The sequence below is a fragment of the Fistularia commersonii genome, chromosome 27 (genome assembly GCF_037954325.1).
Source record: "Fistularia commersonii isolate RoL2024-O1a breed Wild chromosome 27, RoL_Fcom_v1.0, whole genome shotgun sequence".
In the NCBI taxonomy this organism is placed as follows: domain Eukaryota; kingdom Metazoa; phylum Chordata; class Actinopteri; order Syngnathiformes; family Fistulariidae; genus Fistularia; species Fistularia commersonii.
This window is the reverse complement of record NC_141310.1, coordinates 6545043-6565207: the sequence shown is the minus strand read 5'-3', so window position 1 is coordinate 6565207 and position 20165 is coordinate 6545043. Positions and strand designations below refer to the sequence as shown.

The 20165-nt window shown below is 40.4% G+C and overlaps 1 protein-coding gene across 1 annotated transcript; it reads left to right on the top strand.

Moving 5' to 3' along the window:
- The first annotated feature begins 205 nt into the window (after positions 1-205).
- On the top strand, positions 206-20165 carry hk1 (hexokinase 1). The gene is made up of 21 exons (XM_086174632.1): positions 206-628; positions 8125-8287; positions 9924-10072; positions 10220-10339; positions 10532-10627; positions 10722-10821; positions 10952-11135; positions 11738-11893; positions 11993-12080; positions 12244-12389; positions 12482-12674; positions 12765-12876; positions 14112-14260; positions 15145-15264; positions 15549-15644; positions 15765-15864; positions 15982-16165; positions 16299-16454; positions 16607-16694; positions 17516-17661; positions 18406-20165. Exons 1-21 carry the CDS (start codon positions 566-568, stop codon positions 18551-18553), a joined length of 2757 nt encoding a protein of 918 aa, XP_086030758.1. The 5' UTR covers positions 206-565; the 3' UTR covers positions 18554-20165.

The following is a 20165-nucleotide window of genomic DNA, read 5'->3' as shown; positions in this document are numbered from 1 at the left end:
ACTTTATAATCATACAGCCCCTGAGAAGCCACTTGAAGAGGCAGAGGTGGTGTCTCCTTCTCTTCCCTCCCTTCCTCCTCTTGCACCACTAAGCTTCCAGCGTGTGGGCGTGGTCTCATCTGACCACGCCCCACATGACCACGCCCCTCCCTCCCCCTCCCTGCTGTCTCATGCTTCCTGGCCGCGCTCATTCGCCGGTGAGAGCGAGCCGCCGAGAGATGCAGCTCCTGCTATTTTAAAAGCTCATCCGATTGGACTCGGGATATTTATAAATCTCTCGCCGCACCAGGAACAGACCTATTGCTAGCAGAAACTTAGCTACTTTTTTATTTTATTTAAACTTTAAATTTTGTTTCCTTTTTTTTTTTATTCCCCCCATCTGATCTGTCTGTGTGCGTGTGTGTGTGTGTGTGTGTGTGTGTGTGTCAGTCAGTCAGAGAGCGCGCGAACGTGAACGGGTGTGTGTAAGTGTGTGTCTGTGTGTGTGTGTGTGTGTGTGTGTGAGAGAGAGAGAGAGAGAGAGAGAGAGAGAGAGAGAGAGAGAGAGAGGAGGACCAGGACCAGGATGATCGCGGCCCAGCTCCTTGCCTACTACTTCACTGAACTCAAAGATGACCAGGTCAAAAAGGTGAGCGTTTGTGGTCCCCTTTAGTTGTGTGTGTGTGTGTGTGTGTGTATGTGTATGAGAGAGAGAGAGAGAGAGAGAGAGAGAGAGAGAGAGAGAGAGAGAGAGAGAGAGAGAGAGAGAGAGAGAGGGAAAAGTCAAGGCTGAGAGGTGGACATGTGCTGAATATGTCCTTGAGTCAAATGATAGTTACTCAGTTAGAGGTTGGTATTCGTCTGTGTATCATTCCTTGAAACCAAAGTTATGCAACAAATCACTTGAAGGGTGAAGAAAAGTGATTCGAGCTCATCTTCTTGCCACAATTTTATCCAGTGAGGTGTATTTTTTCAGTTGTATGTTCAGGTGAGGTTCGTCAAGTGTGTGTTTGCGTGCATTTGCGTGTGTGTGTGTTGGTTAGTGGTTTTGTGAGGTGTGGTGAGATCCCAAGACTAGATGGATGAATGGATGGATGATCAGACAGATGAGGAGCCAAGAGTTGACTAGGAAACACTAAGGGGATCAGACGTGGGTCACGTAGTCTCTGTTTCTATTGAAGCAATTCACGCGTTTGAAAGACAAAGCAAGGTTAATTCTTTGTCGCTGTATTTATCACAAGTCAGTTATTCCTGCCAAGAAGTCAGGAACAAATTTGAGTTTGGTACCATTTTGGCTTTTCTAACAAGGTTGGAAAATGATTATTCAGTGCTTAGTTTCATATTGAGGGAAAGAGACATGCAGTCGAACACCTTGAATATGTCTCTTTCATGGGTTCTTCACCAAACAACCATCCTCCTTATTGACTTTCAAGCTAGAAAATGCAGCTGAAGTTGTTTTCGTTGTCTGAATATACTTAAAGGAACTCTCAAACCCAAATAGATCTGCTACACTTTGCATCACTTCAAATTTTTACAATCCACTTAAATTATTAAGAGAAAGAAGCAGGGGCCATATTTATCATTGATTACATTCTCTGATCACAACATTCAAATTGTCGTTCGAAAGAGCCATTTCCTCAACATGTGCTGTAATTCATGTAGGAGGAAGGGTCCCTTTAAGGTCCCCTACTGATGATGTCACTCATTACCACAACTGTAAATTCCTGCATCAAACTGTTTTTTTCTTCTCGAGTGGGGAAAAAAAAAGTTCACAGCGCTCCCCCTTTCTGCCTCAGTTCAGTTAGATTTTGTTCGGTTTCACAGTGTCTTCACTTGCAGTTCAGTTATGCACATGAGATGGTAAAACATGTTGAATGGCCTTTTGTGAATATAAAAGACGTTACCAGGATTGTGTAATGCACCACGTTTCCCCTCCCTCTTTACTCCTGCTTTCTTCCTCTCCCTGCCTCCCTAAAATAGGCCAGCTTTGAGCCATGTGACCGTAGGTGACAGCAGAAGGCTTACATATAAACACCGCCTCCAACACACCCGCATTGATGTTGTCAGGCGTGTTACTACAATTCGGCTTCCTGAAGAGCAGTGTTTTCTATCTTACTTGACAAAAACATCTGCACCAAGTCTTACCATGTAACTGCAATGCTATTTAATATCATCTGTCATGCAAGTAACAGATTCCGAGTTCCCACAGGGATCTTTACCTTGAAATAGGATTGCATGGATGTTACTCATTCTTCAACACATAACTCGTTCTGAGATGAGCAGCAGCTGAACTCAGGATACTTCCTTTCCCTGGAAATATAGCCCATAGCTGGGATCCGCTCAGCATGTGACTGCTCCCTTGGATGGCAATTTTTGCAAAGGAGAGCGCTTTTCTCTGTTCTTCTCTGGCCTGCACTAAGGCTGCAGATTGCTTTGCCAGCCTGCCTTGTAGCTCCTGAAACTGCTTCTGTAGGGCTACAATATCCATTTTTGTGATGCCGCCTGGGGCTGGGGTTCTATACCTGATTTGTGTGTGTGTGTGTGTGTGTGTGTGTGTGTGTGTGTGTGTGTGTGTGTGTGTGTGTGTGTGTGTGTGTGTGTGTGTGTGTGTGTGTGTGTGGGCGGGTGGGCGTGTGTATGTGTTGGTTTTAATCCACCGCTTTATTTTGAACAAACTATCCTGTTCGTGACACCAAAAATGTAACAGACGCAAACCACCCGTGTTGTGGAGGTGTGAATTTATCTCACTCTGGTCGGCCTGGAGAAGGCAAAAGGGGTCCGAGCCCCTTGCCTCGACTAAATTCGCTCCTTAATTACCCTGCAACCAATTAACATGAATAGGGCCCCAGTGTATCTTATGATCATGATGGCAACCTAGGGTGTAGTTTGTACGAGCGAGGAGTTGTATTCTATCTTATGTACCTCCCTCTCATGCAACTCTACAGCAGTTAGTGAGGCGCCCCACCCCAGAGTAGATCCCTCAAGATGAACTCTTAGATAAGGTAATAACACACCCAAGATGTAGCTCCCTTTGTAAAATAATATATTGATTGTTTAGTCCCCTTTTGCAAAAGTAAATTAAAGCAACAAAAACAAAGTATTTTTCAATATTTAGTATCTCTCACTACACTTGAATCACAATCTCCATCACATTAGAACCTCCATTGCAGTGTCCTTGATGTATATGTCAGCTGTTAGCAGGCATGTATGTGTGTATGTATGAGTGCGTGTGTGTGTCTTCATGAGTTTCATGAGTAGGGCAAAGGGATGGTATTTTCCCAGAATGTATGTGTTCAACTCTGAAAACATGCCTGTGCACAGTGGAGTCAGGTTTCATTGCTTCTCTTAACGTCTTTCATAATGACAAGGAGAACAGGTCATAGGAGGAGGAATATAAATATGAGAGAGAGGACAAGAAAGGAGGGGTGAAACAAGCAGAGGGAACAGACGGAGGGAAACAGGAGAGAGGGTGTGAACTTTTCCTGCCGCAGACACCCGGAAACGACTCCTAGTGGCGTTATGGAAAATCATGTGACAGCAGCATGTTGAAACGGAAACAAGCATAGAAACACAGACACACACGAGGGTGTCTTTGTTTAATGTTTCCGGTAAAAACCGGAAATTGCTGTTGCATTTCATCAGAATATTCAGGAACGGTACTCTTTTATGACTATTTGGTCAAACCCCGGACTGACACAGAAATGAATCCATACACACACACACACACACACACACACACACACACGTGCACACACACACACACACACACACACACACACACACACACACACACACACACACACACACACACACACACACACACAAGCTGGCCAATTCTGCACAGGATGAGTTTGTTGTGAATCTTTGAAAATTCACAGTTCATGCATTCATTACTTCACAAATAGTGTCCCTGGGATACATAACCCCCTAGTCCATTTTTTTTCCCAATAATATTTTCATCCTTATTGGATCTTTTGACATTATTTCTCTATTTCACAATTGCTTTTCTTCACTGACCTTGGAAATCTGCTTCTGCCTGCTTAAGTAGTGGCTGCTCACACGGAGTCACAGCATTTGAGTGTAAACACACCATATTTTGATGAAATAGTGGAATCCAGGCCAGTCGATCGCTCAGAGTCGGAGCTTTGGCAGGGTCTCTGCTATGTGCTGAGTCACTGTAGTAATGCTTGTTCCTCTCATGCTGCAGGCTATGCTATGGCTGGAGTGCATTGTAACTTTGGTGTTTGAACATAGAAAACATTAAGTGGACAAACTGGATGGTTCTCAATACTGCCTGGTGGTTTAGTTCTAGTGAGCCAGAAAGACATTGATTCTTAAACCAGGCTTAGCAAGTCCCCCTCTCTCAAAAAGCAGTCCTTTCTCATAAAGCATGTCATTTACATAAGAATCCAATGCGGCTAATGCTATTGTTGAGCACCTGACTGCGGATTATAATTTCAATTATAGAGAAAATTCTCATAAAATGTGGAAAGAAAGGTTTCACTCTAAATTGGAACTCAAAGTTGAATTGAAAGAAAAATAACTGGACTGTATTTTTGATACAATTTGAGGACGAGCAGGCACTGCAAGCTGGGGTTAGCTTTTTATCTCTTAGTTTGCTAGCTTGTTAGCTTGCACAATAAGAGAAGTACGCCAACAAGATCAGTTTCCTTTCAGACTTCCATCCAAACAGTCCTGTTCGTCATATCCTCCACCTGACAGAACCCTGGTGTGTATAAGAGCGTCCTAAAAAGAAACGTGTGTCATTATTTGGACATAAGCCCATTTCACTAAATGGATAACTGAAATCTTCACACTTGACCTTTTTTTAAGCTACTGCATCTGTAGGTCTAGGTCTTGAAAATAACTATCTTTCTCTTGATCTGTTACCAAAAAAATGGGGGTTATGACTTTGTTTTGGGACCATGTCTGATGATGCTATGCTCATTGGTTTGACTAGTTAGGGTTTGGGGTTTTTATGTTATATTTGCATTTCAATTAAAGCTACATTGCTTCAGTGAGAATGATTAAGAATAAAATATCGGATGATGATGGCTTCTTCAAGCCTGTTGTTTGACCACCGCTCAGGCAATGGGATAGTCTAACTCATGTTACTCTAATCCCAATGGAGGAAGGGTCTTTTTTTTGTTAGGAATCATCTGGTTTCCAAGTGCTTTGGGTTATGCCTCCTGTAAGTGTCCCTGACCAAAGACCTGGCATTGAGCTGACATTTTACCAGCATTTTTTAAAGGCTGGGTTATATGCAGGGACTAAATTTCCCTGGACAAATTTTCAGTGCATTTAATGAAGTACCGTTCACTTTTTACTTTTGCAAGGCCAGTAACGATGCACAGGAGTGTAACAAATATCTGATGGTTCGGAAAGAACCGCACAGAGTTACAAACGTCACACCACTTCAGAAATAGTGCTTTGATTCTCAGGTGCGACCTCTGTAATAGAAACTGGTTCTTTGCACTACGGTGGCACACAGTTACCCAGTGATGGGTGATTTAGAGAGATCAGACAACTTACTTGGTGGGAAATACATCATTGTTACAAAGAATTTTGAAAAAATAAAAAAAGAAAGATAGTTAATATTATAGTATCCCATTAGATAAAGTGAAGAGGTGGTTCAATAATAGCTGTCATAATACAGTAGTAAAGCAGGAGAGCATTTTTTTCTTCTTGGGTTTATATGGTCTGCCTTAGGAGTGTGTGCGTACATGTATGGCTAAAAATTGTTGCCAAATTACAGTATGTCACTCGTCAAACCAATTCTAGGCTTTGTGCACGCAACAAAAACAGGAAAGACGAAAGGTTATTTGAACTCAGCTGTGGCTTCAGAAGCAGGGCCTGTGGCCAGTGCTAATGAGTTATCATTGCAGGCCCAGCCTCCACACACAATATAAGGAATGTAACACCCAAAGAGCAGAAGACACTTGAAACTTCCCTACTTGACACTTCACTACTTGATTTCTGAACTCAGTAAATCACCAGAGCAGTAATGTTGAAATAATAATCAGCCATGCTGAAATAGTGAGTGTTACTAAAAATGTATTTCTTGGTATGTGTTTAGACAAGTGTTTATTAGATAAGTTGAAGATTCATAGTATGATATAGAACAGACAAAATTGTATGAACAGGGAACCCTTCCATCACAATTCTTTCTATTAATTGTTATGCGTTATAATGTTTATAGAACCAGCACTTTAAATCATAAATTAATTACATTTTTCCAGACCAGTGAGTACCTGAGTTGTTTTATGTTCGAGGTTGTGACCTTTTAATATCTTCTCATTGTGATATTATCTTGGAGCATTAGATTTGTCTTTCTGTGTCAGCTCACATAATTCCTAAAGTATTAAGTTCATTTATGTGCCCCCCCCGTCTCCCATACAAATGCTTTTCTCTAAATCCCCTCAAGGGTGTTATAACTCTTAATTTGCCCAGTTCCAAAGCAGAGACAAGCGGATCTTATGGTTGACACAGAAGACAGGAAGTTCCAACATACCAATCAGATGTCTCTTGCTAGAAGATAATTTTCACATGTGTTGATAGTTGATGTGTTGATAAATATGGGAATATTGTAAAACTAATACTAAATTATCTTATTATTTAGAAATGTCACATATGGATCTTTTGTTCTAAAAGTAGCATGTTCTGATGTACAAGTGGATTGGAAAGAACATGTCATATCAGAAGTTGAACCATAGTTTAGTCTTAGTTATGTGCTACTCATTCTTGTGAATCATAAAATGTAGAAATGCTTCATTGTGACACGTACATTGTGACACAACATTGGGTAAGACAGGTTTGTTTAACATCCTGTTCATGAAAGGTCTGAAAGCCCAGATTGTTGTATTTGTATACTAGTTTAAATAGATTTCAGCCAAGCAAGAAATGTTTGATTATGCTAATAATTCATTTAAGGCTTTCACTTCATGAGTCTTGATCTAATAGGGACTGGATTCAGACTTTTATTTTAAGATGAAACTAACTGTAGATGACACTCCCTCTTGTTATCAACGTGATACATATAATAAAGCACAACAATCATCCCTGTGTAATATTACTCTGATAACATAGCTTAATTGTTCACCATGAATAGGCTGCTATAAAACACGTGCAATTCTGTTACTCATCCATTTCATTTTTTTGCGCCCTGAAGTGAGGTATTAATATTTTACTGTCAATGTAGAGTGTGTTTCTGGGTTAAGCATGGATCATACTTGATGTCAGATAATTTTTTTGAGCTGGGGTGTCTTTATGGATGAGTCAAAGCATTATTGGATGCCGAACAAGTAGTTCTTCCCCAACATTTGTCATACAGATAATGAATAACAAGTCATGAGCTAACTGAGAAAATCTCAGTGCCATTTCATTTATGCTTTGTCCCCTGAAGTGAGGCCAGCATTGGAAGTGGTGATGCCAAGAAGTTTCAAATTGTGGCCCCTATTAACCTGACTAATCCGACTTTGTTTTTCTGCATGCCCATTTTTTTTTTTTTTTTTACCAACTCAGGTATTATGCATTAGAGGTCTGAACGATCTGAAAAGACCTGGCTCTGATAAGAAGGTATGAGAGACTTCTTTGTCAGGGTCATAATGACCTTAAATTTTGCAAAAGAAAGCTGAACAGCTATACCAATGTTGACAGCTGTATTGAAGAACAAGTTGTCTTTCTGGTACTCGATTTTAACACAGCTACAAAGTAGTTTCTAAACACAGGTCACCTGTCACTGTTACAACACCATACTAAATTCTGAAAGAATTATAGGGTACTCACTGCGTTGCTATCAGCAACAGAAGATGTTGTATTGTATGAATCTATTTGGTTTGCAGGGTGTTTCACATGTCAGACAGTTCAAGATTTTTTACACAGTTGTTTTGTACAGTTTATGTTAACCCTCTGTTATTCCATGGGGAGGCCACTATCAAAACTGCTACTGGAAATTCCGATGTTTTGGAGTAAGTCTTAAGTCACTCACTGGTTAGATCCTATGCTTGAGGAGAATTCATATATTACTAAAAAAACAGGTTGGAAAGCCCAGGCCAGGAAGAGGTGGTGTGGTAAAGCAATGCGTGTGCATGTACGTGAAGCCTGCTGTACACTGATGTAGGTATTTTCTCCCGTGTTTATTTTCAGATCGACAAGTACCTGTACTCCATGCGTTTCTCTGATGAGACGCTACGGGACATCATGCAGCGATTTCGCATTGAGCTGGCCAAAGGGCTGGGTCGGGACACGAACCCCACTGCTGCCCTAAAAATGTTGCCAACATTTGTTCGTTCCATTCCTGATGGCTCAGGTTTGTTTCTCTTTTCGATTCTTGTGAATTGATTGATTTTTGTACAAACTGTTTTAGGAAATGTGTCACAAAAAATATTTATGAATGTTTAGTACAATCACAAGCTCCACAGTGTCCAAAGTCTTACCATCTCCGTGCCGGGAGACATGCTGTCTTGCCCTAATTTACTGTGGTTATTCTTTTACAGTCATTTATTGGAATATGAGTCAGAGAATGCTCATCTCTCAGTGGGCTGAATCAGATTTAATTCTTAAATTCAGTTACAATGTCTAGTCAAAAGTGAGTAAAGGGGGAAAAAAATAAATTTGTTTCCAGCAAACTTCCCCCCTAGTGTCTGTGTGCACTAATCTATAGACATAACAGGTAATTTCTGTACACAATACAGAACCCATTGGGTTTTTCCCACAGTCAAATGTTGTTCTTATAGTATTCCATTTACAGTTAAGGGACGAGCCATAGAATTCGTCACTGTGCTTCTGCATAAAGACAGATTTTGAGACGTAATCATTAGGCATTATGATGATGGTTATATAGTACGTTTATACAACCTAATGATAGACATACAATGTAATAGGGTAGAGACCAAGGTCAGAAATAGCTTACTGAGTTTTCTTGTAGTTCATCAAATAAAGTGTTGGTTTGCCAGTTTTTATAATCAACCTTGTGTTCATCTTTTGGTCACTAAAGGAATTTTCAAAAGAAATGCTACAAAAGTTTTGCAACCATTTGGTTTTAGCCCCTGTTTTAAAGACAGAATTTTTCTCAAAAAACATATTTAGAGTTGCTCATTAAAGGAATGGCCTGCTTCATTTTTTCTTCAGTAAGTGATCTTGGCCTTACCCTCTAATCTGAAGCTGATTTGGCATTAGATCAAAACAATGTGACCTTGCCTAATGGAGCAAGGGGAAAAACTTTGCTGGATGATTAGACCTTTACAGCTCGGGTAGGCTCCAGCGCCCCCAACACCCTGAGAGCAGGATAACAGGTAGAAGATCGATGGATGTTCTAAAATCTTAGAAAAGCACACGAAGACTGAGAGTTATGTCTCTTTAAGGTTCACCGCAACTGTCTCATCTGCAGTACATCTTCGCTAGACTTTTGTCTTTATAATCAGAATAAATGTCTGGGGGGAAGTATTGATAAAGACACAAGCTGTATTTTGAATAAGTAGACAGGAAGTCTCATCAGTGCTCTCTCTGAGCCCTGTTAATTTTCTCAGATTTTAATCGAGGCCTCTCAGTTGTTAAGTTGAACTCAAACACACATGGATGCGGTAATGAACTTGAAGCTGGCCGGAGTTGGAAGTAGCTTTCAAAAGAAGCAACCTTTAAAGACTTAAGTTTGCACACATGCTCACGCATGCATGCCCACACACACATACAGTTTGTACCATACGTTTTCTCTATGTTAATCTTTGGAGCTAGAAATGGGATTAAGTTCTTACCTACTTGGCTGGTGCTAGATAAAAATACAGTTATAGTGATAATTCGGTTACACTGGACCTGAAGAGGTATCTCAGGTTATGTGATAGTGCTGTCAAGTCATTGTTTTCCCATTCTCTGAGGACTTCTTTATTTGATCAGCAATATAAATTCCATCTCCATCTGTTCCTCCAACTTTTATTCTATCACAATAGAGAAGGGAGACTTCATTGCCTTGGATTTAGGAGGAAGTAACTTTAGGATTCTCCGTGTCAAAGTCAGCCATGAGAAGAAACAGACCGTTCAGATGGAGAGTCAAATCTATGACACACCAGAGGATATTATACATGGCAGCGGAACGCAAGTATGTATTTATGTACACACACACACACACACACACACACACATACACACATACACACACATACACACATATATATATATATATATCAACAAACCAATTCAGAAGGCCTCACCTTAGACAACTTCTCCCTGGTCGCACCCTTTCCAGCTGTTCGACCATGTTGCAGAGTGTCTTGGTGACTTCATGGAAAAACACAATATTAAAGACAAGAAACTACCAGTTGGCTTCACTTTTTCCTTCCCCTGCCAGCAAACCAAACTTGATGAGGTAAAATCTAATTACAATTTTACATACATATTGATTGCTAGACGCGCTTCCTATGCGTCCATGGTTTTGAGTGTTTGCCATCATGCAGTATATCTCAAAATGTTTAAATGAGCTCTTCTGAACAGAAATTTTCCATTTGAATAAGGGTTCCTGTCACAAAGTAGAATGTTCTCTCTCTCTATCTGTCTGTAGGGCATTCTTGTGACATGGACAAAACGATTTAAGGCCAGCGGAGTGGAGGGAATGGATGTTGTCAAACTACTCACCAAAGCTATTCAGCAGCGAGGGGTAAGTCATGACTCCCTCAGAATCATTGATTGTTTGATTTTTCAAATACATATAATAACCTGAGCTAAATTAAAACTACCTTTGCCTATTTCAGGACTATGAAGCAGACATCATGGCTGTAGTAAATGACACCGTGGGAACGATGATGACCTGCGGTTTCGACGACCAGCGCTGTGAAGTTGGAATCATTATCGGTACTATAACTACAGCTCATAGAGTGCATTTGGCACAAAATTCCATATTACCAGTCAAAAATGGCTTTGTGCATATAAAATAAAAGTAAAATAACTGAAATGTATAATAAAGATGTTGCGTTGTGTGTAGGAACTGGAACTAACGCCTGCTACATGGAGGAGTTGCGTCACATTGACCAGGTGGAGGGAGATGAGGGCAGGATGTGTGTGAACACCGAGTGGGGGGCTTTTGGGGACGATGGGAGGCTGGAGGACATCAGGACAGAGTTCGACAGAGAGATCGACAGAGGGTCCCTCAACCCCGGCAAACAGCTGTATGTCAAAGAAAAGCTATAAAACCCTTACTCATCCCTTACTTGAATAGAATCAGTTTTATTTAATTATCAAGGCATCTTCTCTCCCCACTGTCTGCAGTTCAGATTAGATTGAGTAGATAGATAAATCAAATCATGTTTGTTTTTTTTATTCAAAGTTGAATACTTCTTTTTCTGTGTGAGGCCCAACCAATTTATGAAACAATGTTCTTAGCTGTAAGCAGCAACTCATTCTTCTGATATAGAACTCAATTGTTTAGTAAAAAATATCATGCAATATACTAAAGCTATCGCTCATTAGGTATGTGCTTTAGAAACATTTATTCCATATGATGGAAGATATAATTTCCATAATCAATTCATTATTAATTAATTACTTGTATTTTCTCTCTTTTTGTTTGTATCAGTACTAAAGACTGTCCAAGTGACAAATAAAAATCAAGGACCTTAGGACTGAAAAATGCTCAATTTTGTGCACCAACCTATTATTTTAAAATGCAGAGACATGTTCAGAAAATGTACAATGCCTGTTTTCCACAGCTGGAACTTTTCAAGATTCTTGTTCATCCTCCACTCCTGTACTCCTCTCTCATGTCCTCTAGATTTGAGAAGATGGTTAGTGGCATGTACATGGGAGAGCTGGTTCGTCTCATTCTGGTGAAGATGGCCAGAGAAGGGCTGCTCTTTGAGGGCAGAATCACCCCTGAGCTTCTTACTAAAGGGACATTTGAGACCAAACATGTGTCAGCCATTGAGAAGTAGGTCACAATTAAAGGCAACACCTACATATTAATCCATTTGCTCACTCCAGTCATTTTCCTTTATAACTGTGTCCCTCTCTGGCTTTTCCTGTTTAGGAGTAAGGAGGGATTAACCAAGGCCAAGGAGATTTTAACCAGACTTGGTGTTGAGCCCTCCACTGAAGACTGCATCGCTGTGCAGCACGTGTGTATTGTTGCTTAAATAACAGGCAGATCTTTTCACTCCTACCTTTCATTAAGGTCCTTTGAAATTTCAGTTAATATTACAGTCTAAAAACTTTTCCTGGAAGATGCGCTTCCCTCTTCTGTTCTGCCATTTAAAAAGTTGATCTCATCCCTCCCATCAGGTTTGCACCATTGTGTCTTTCCGCTCTGCCAATCTGATTGCTTCCACCCTGGCCGCCATCCTAAAGAGGCTGAAGGAGAACAAAGGTGTGGCACGACTCCGGACCACTGTCGGCATTGATGGCTCTCTCTACAAGATGCACCCTCAGTGAGTGGTCAGGATATATAAGTACATATTGAGTCATATTTATTTCAGCCATTCACTAAAAGCGGCCTCATTGTCTGCCATATCTTTTTTAGGTATGCCCGTCGTCTTCACAAGGCGGTCCGTAGGCTCGTCCCGGACTCCGATGTCCGATTCCTTCTCTCTGAGAGTGGCAGTGGTAAAGGAGCAGCCATGGTGACAGCTGTGGCCTACCGACTTTCTGAGCAATCCAGACACATCACCCAGACGTTGAACGAGTTCCGCCTGACGACCGAACAACTGCTGGAGGTAAAGATAGGGAAAGATAGAGTGGACATAAAATCCAGGCATCAAAATGATAAATTGTTTTGTTTGATAAAACATTTATTTTTCCTCCAGGTGAAGAAGCGAATGACGATCGAGATCCATAATGGCCTTTCAAAAAGCTGTCAGGACTCAGCAACTGTCAAAATGCTGCCAACATTTGTTCGAAGCACTCCTGATGGCACAGGTGAAAAAAACATCACAAACACATTTCACTCTCCAATCAACCTGCTGAATGTTTTTGGACCATTGGGGAAGCCCATGCAGACACATAGAGAACAAGCAAACTCCACACTGAAAGGTCCCCTTGTCAGAATCAAACCAGAGCCCTTCGTGCTGTGAGGCCGAAGTGCTTACTACTGCACCACCATGCCGACTGCACCCAAACATTGTTGTCAAAATTTGGAGGTGCTGCTTGAATATTTTTCCATGTCTGCATTGCATCTCCTTCATGCCCTGGAAGTTCTCATGCTGATGGGGAACTTGCCTCATGGTAATGTGAGTAAGAGCTGAGGAGTGTTGATACAAAGGGAAAGGAAAGTGATACAGCAGAGATGGCAAGTATTGTGATATTTTGCTGTATCTATGATATGGCAAAGCTTTACTGAACACAGTCAAAACAGACACTCACAGGATCAATAAAGTGAAATGACTGCTATTTGTGACTCCATTGTGTTACTTAAGGTGACTGAAGGTAGAAGTCTCTGCAAATTGCACAGACAGTTTTGCTCAAGATTCTGCTTGAACTTGTGATTTTGAAATCTTTATACGGTTGATAAATTCTAAAAACAAAGTGATATGTTTGACTATGGGGAACGTGCCCAGACAGTGAGGAATATTATCTAATGAATGACGTCCATTATCTAAAATCTCATGTCACAATGCTCTAACACACATGGTAACTCAGGGAAACTTTGCACAATACACAATTACGGGACATTTTTACTGTATAAAATGCAGCATTTGGATCACAGTGTGTGAAACCAGCAAAGACCAACGTGATAATCTCTAATCAAATTAGTGTCTTCTGTTCCCCTCCATAATCTCTTGCTCAGTTTTTTTTTTTTTTTTTTGTTCAAAGCATGGGCTTAGAAAATCAGAGAGCCATTCATTATTCATCAAAGCTTCTCCTGCTAAAACCAAAAGCTGAACTCTCGTAATGATAAAGGGCTTGTCAATCTATATGGTTTTAGAGTTCAGTTCGCATATTAATCTTGTCTTGTTCTCTCGGTTGCTTGTCTGGTTTGTGTCCTGGATCCTTTAATAAAATATTAGAATGTTTATTGACATCAAAACGAAGTAACATTGCTTTGCAGATTTAATTTGTGCCTACAGTAAATTCATTAATAGACTTCTACATGCTTATTGCAACAGGGTTTGTTTAACATGGTTAACTTTTTTGTTTAATTCCTGCCTGTCCAGAACATGGTGATTTCCTTGCTTTGGATTTGGGAGGCACCAACTTCAGAGTTCTACTGGTCAAGATTCGTTCAGGGAAACGAAGAACAGTGGAGATGCACAACAAAATCTATGCCATTCCTCTAGAAGTAATGCAGGGTACCGGAGAGGAGGTGAGATACCGGACCTGATCAATCATTTAAGCTCATGACTTGTTCCAGTGTGTTGTTTGCAATAAAGTTATAATACACCATACTCCAAATCAGTAGGGGATAGATAACGTGATGTACTTTGGGAAATGGAAAATAAGCGGCTGAAATAATAGTTGTATTTGTTTCAACAGTCAACTATGGTCATGGGTTTTAGAAATGGCCAAAATATATAAATTGCTTCTACAAGCAGCAAGTGTTAGTTTAGAGTGACTTACTGAGCTTTCTTCAGATACCTAGTGAAGGCAGAAGGGATGAATGCTGCTTTATTTTTCTAACTGGAGACATCACATTTTAATGCACCACATTGATCTGAGTGGGCGCTGGCATGAATGTCAGATCATGAAGGAGAACTGTGAACTCTCTCGCCTGACTGGGGCTGTTAAAGCTTGAGAAGCAGTTCGGGAGTGGAGCTTGTGGCACAGAGCTAAGCCTGTAAGTGGCACAGAAGCAGAGGAACATCAGCAGGTAGACAGGGAGGTGTGCTGATCAGGATTATCAGTGAAGTGAATTTGAGTTTGAACTTAACTCTCATCTGTTGCTGCCTGAGGTTAATCCTGTCTGTTACCTTTGGCCGTTTCACCCTGAACCCTCCATCTGCTTCTGGCTCGTGTGTGTTTTGGAGCACAATTAAGTTACATTAGCTGTAACTAAATTGTTACCGAATTTTACAGAGCCATTTGTGAGGGTGAAATCAATAAATCATTAATAAAAGAGAGCACTAATAACATCCAGAAATACTGTATTCAAGAAGGGCATTTTTAAATGTTGTTTTTATAACAGCTTTAATTGTTTACCAATTAATTACTCTAAAGTTTATATATCTGGAAATATTTTCTTGGTTTCAGCTGTTTGATCACATTGTGCAATGTATAAGTGACTTTCTGGACTACATGGGGATGAAGAATACTCGTCTTCCTCTTGGCTTCACCTTCTCTTTTCCCTGCCGGCAGACCAGTTTGGATGCTGTGAGTGTTTCTGCTTTTTATAAACCAGAGTTTAATTAATCCAGCAAGTGTTTATGGTTTGTTGAGCTTTTAGTTTATTCTTATGTGTGTGTGTGTGTGTGTGTGTGTGTGTGTGTGTGTGTGTGTGTGTGTGTGTGTGTGTGTGTGTGTGTGTGTGTGTGTGTGTGTGTGTGTGTGTGTGTGTGTGTGTGTGTGTGTGTGTGTGTGTGTGTGTGTGTGTGTGTGTGTGTGTGTGTGTGTGTGTGTGTGTGTGTGTGTGCGCGTGTGCATGCATGTTTACACAGGGCATCCTAGTGACATGGACAAAAGGCTTCAAGGCTACAGACTGCGAAGGTGAAGATGTGGTGGGACTGCTGAGGGAGGCCATTAAGAGGAGGGAGGTACGATTCAATGAGACTCAATCGAGAAGTTGCACTGCAATAACTGTGAAATTAGACAAAATAATATTTTTCAAAATACAAACCATTATGTGCATTTATCCATTGTGTGTCTTTTTGAAGGAATTTGATCTGGATGTAGTTGCTGTAGTCAACGACACAGTGGGAACAATGATGACGTGCGCATATGAAGAGCCCACCTGTGAGATTGGGCTTATTGCTGGTTAGTTCACTTTCCCTCTTAAGGCATGGGTTACCGACTGGGCTAACTGGATCTGAACTGCATCATGAGTTAAAGCTCTTTTGATTATTGATCATTGACATGTCTTTCTCTTTACAGGCACTGGTAGTAATGCATGTTACATGGAAGAGATGAGGAACATTGAAATGATAGAGGGAGATGACGGACGCATGTGTGTCAATATGGAGTGGGGCGCGTTCGGTGATAACGGATGCCTTGACGACTTGAGGACAGAGTACGACCGTGCTGTAGATGATTTCTCCCTCAATCCAGGAAAACAAAGGTTAAAATGCCCCCCTTCTTTGTTAGGTTGACTCTCTTGTCCATTTTTCTTTTCATCCATAGTTCATAGTTTCATCCATAGTTTCAGCATGTTTGATTATATCTATGTGTATTTCTGTTTATGTGTATCACAGATATGAGAAAATGTGCAGTGGAATGTACCTCGGGGAAATTGTGCGAAACATCCTGATAGATATGACGAAGAGGGGTTTCCTCTTTCGGGGACAGATTTCTGAAACACTGAAGACCAGAGGTATCTTTGAAACAAAGTTCCTCTCACAGATTGAGAGGTAAGATTCTTTGTGCACACACATTTTCTGGATAATCCCGAATACCATGTAATTATCTCCAGAATCTTTTTTCGCTGTCAGGTTATTGCTTAAATACATTTGTGTTTGTGTTATATTCTTGGGTGACTGAGTGTCTATTTCTGCTTGTTCAGTGACAGACTGGCTTTGCTACAAGTGAGATCCATCCTACAGCACCTGGGTCTGGACAGCACATGTGATGACAGTATCATCGTCAAAGATGTAAAATCCCAACCATAACAGTATTGCCTGCACTCATAGAGAAACATTTAATTACTCCCTTTCTGCCATTAATTAATTTAATGGCCATTGTTTAAAAAAATCCTCCCTCCAAATAAAATTAAGAGTAGTCAGGTCCTGATAAGACTTGTGTGTTTGACCTCCTTCTGATCCATCTGGAAACCTGGACTTAGCTTGGCATGTCTCATTTTCTTTCTAATAGAATCTTTCATGTTGTTTTTGTTGGAAACTCTTACATTTCCAATCTCACCAAAGGTGTTTTTCAGGGGTCCGCTTTGGAAGCTTACCTTGTGTCAGATCATTAGTTTACAGGTTGTTCTGCACCACTCTGCAAATGAGTGCTTAGGTCAGGTCATACTGCCCACATGTAACCCAGCAAGAAATAAAGTCCTTGGGAGCTATTTTATGTTCACATTTCTGTGAAAACCATTCTATTTGGATTTTAATCGTGGTGTTGTATTGTGGTGTGTGGTTTTAATGATTCATACCAAAAAGAAATGACCCAGACAAATGGAAAACAACAAGTCCAGTTTAATTCGAGTTACCTTTAATTTTATTTTTTTTCTTAAATACAAGAAATCCATACAGAACCTGTCTTTTTGCAACTCATGTGATTTTTTTGGGGGGGAGATTATACCATATCTCTGCACACTGTGTGGAAACTCACTAATTTTTTTTATCAGCTGTGCTTGTTGAATATCTTAAAGTCTTGTAAGGCTGAATTTATACCCAGTGTTTGAATAGATACAGGCTTGCCCCCGCTAAGTGTTGAAATATTAACAAATGGTTCCATTGTGATAAAGGTATGCGGAGCCGTGTCGTGCCGTGCCGCTCAGCTGTGTGGGGCAGGAATGGCAGCGGTGGTTGATAAGATCAGAGAAAACCGTGGACTGAGTCATCTGAACATCACTGTCGGGGTGGATGGAACTCTCTACAAACTGCATCCACAGTGAGTTCATTTCCTACATGAACAGAAATATTTTATGCCCTCTGATATGCTAAACATCTAAACATATAATGAGGGAACAGATTTAATTAACTTGTTTTTAAGTCGGTGATGTATATAACTGCACCATGTATATAACTTGTCTATCTATTTAGCTTCATTTTTATCCTGTATATACTCCGAACCAGGAGCGCTCAGTAGCTTGCAAAATGTCACTGTGCCTGCACAATGACAATTAAAAATTTGGATTCTTGATGTAATACGTATTTTAATGCTGGTGGAAAAGTGACAACAACCTGATGACAGTTGTCTGCCTCAAGCTCAAGTTACATTGAACAATTTTAAAGAGAAGAGCAACAGGCTGTCATACTTGAGCAGAAAACCTGTTGTTGGGTTATAAGCCTCTTCTGGCAACAACTGTGACTTGAGACCTTATTTATAGTTGTTTTTTTGTCCATTTTTAATATCTGTTAAGGCAAAACCAAATGTGCAAAGCATGAAACACATACCTCACTCTAAATCAATTTCTTCTTGGCTCCAGTGAAGCCTTGTAATAGAAAATATGAATAAAATAATGTTACTTGGTAAAAGTCAAAAAGGTGCTATGGTTGCAGGAAGCACAGAAAAGTGCGTTTCGCTGAAGTGCATCGGTGCCATATCCTCTTTTAGATGTCCAGTCTGGTATATATTTTTAGATTTGTCGTGGTACAACACACTTCATTTTTGACAAATCCTTTATCCGTATAGCTTCTCCAAGACTATGCAGCAAACCGTCAATGAACTGGCTCCTCACTGCGATGTTAACTTCCTGCTGTCAGAGGATGGCAGTGGGAAAGGAGCTGCACTGATCACAGCTGTGGGCTGCCGGCTGAGAGAAGAGCTCAACAGTAAATAGTGGTTTGGTCTTCTGGCTTGCCGGTCTCGGCCCACTTTCACATCCAAGTCTGCCCTTCCCTCGTTCCCTCCAAATCATCCAGTACAAGGGCAACACATTGTGCTCTTTTAGCTGCTTTAGCTTTATCTATTTAACAGAAAGAGAAGCGAGTGGGCTTCTCAGCTGTTGTAGCAGGCAAGGCACTATGTTGTAGTTAGACATTTGATTAAGTAATGTAAAAAGCACAGTGTATCAAGGCTTTGTGGTGTCTGACCATACCATACCTATTCAAGTCAAATCAGTACTCATCTAAGAAGGCACAAAAGAAGTCTAAGGCCCCTGTAATATAACCATGCTATGTCTTTGGTTGACACCTTGAGGATTGTTCTTGTAACTGCAGTCTGTAAAGACAACCGCGCCATTTGATACATTTGCAAAGTTGCCGACAAAAATCATTCGCAGTCCTGCAAAGTCACTGCGCAGATATAAATAATCTGTTTGATTTCCAGATTATCAACTGTGCTACCCGTTGTCTGTAAAAGATATATAGGTGATATAAGGTGACATTAATGTAATGTCATGAGATCAAAGGGAATATTTTTGCTTTAATGCTTTCAATGTCTGACCCGGATATGATACAATTTGTGATACATATATATTGGTGTTATTTATTCTATTTTTATGTCTGGAGATTATAAGAATGTTGCATAGACGACACACAGAGAGGAAGCCATTTTCAAGCCCCCCCCTCTGGAATCATGAAGGAGGGCTGTGATGCAGAGGGAACACCTTGTCAAATGCTCTCTGAATGTGTACATTTGTTATAATTTATGACAGCACTCCTGTTCTACTCTGTTGTACTGTAAAGTATTCCAAAGAGAAGTTATATTTTACTTAGTAGAAAATCTTTGTACTAATGAAAGCTGTTAAAAAGTCATTTTAAGTGCTGCTCCTGCAGCTGTCGTCACCCCGGTGTAATGTAATAATACCTGATTCCTTTGGTTACTGAGCATTATCAAAGAAACCGGTGTGTATGAGGTGCTAACACAGAGATCATCAGTTCTGTAGCAAATTGTGTGTAAGATTCAAGAACGTCCTCATGGAAAGGTGAAATTTTAATTGGACTTTTAATATTCTTGAATGCTATAAATCTTTGACCTGTGTTAGTGTTTTCATGTCCACTCCTAAATTTTAAGGTGAGTGTAAGGGTTATCTACTGTATGATCCCTTTAAGTTGTAACACATGACAATTCACATTGGTTTTCAGTTAAATATAAATGTAGGCAAAATTAAGTGCTACTATTTACAATGCTGCAAGACATGGTGGTTTCTTCATTTAGTCCAGCGAACAAAATGGAGCTCATTTGAGGTAGTTTGAGGTGGTGAGCATGTGTCCAAAGCCAATGGCAACAGGAAACTATAGCAATGGAAATTCATGTTACTTGTATCAATTTACATTCATTCAAGTCGCTATAATAGAGGTCTGACTGACTTTGTCAGGTCCAAATCTTTCCTCAATCCTCCTTTCAGGCTGGCAGGACTCTTTTGTCTTTGTATCTTTTCTCAAGAGTGAGTGTAACTTTCAAACATTGCTGCTCAATCAGTCACCAAATAAAGTCAAATCTGTGTCAAA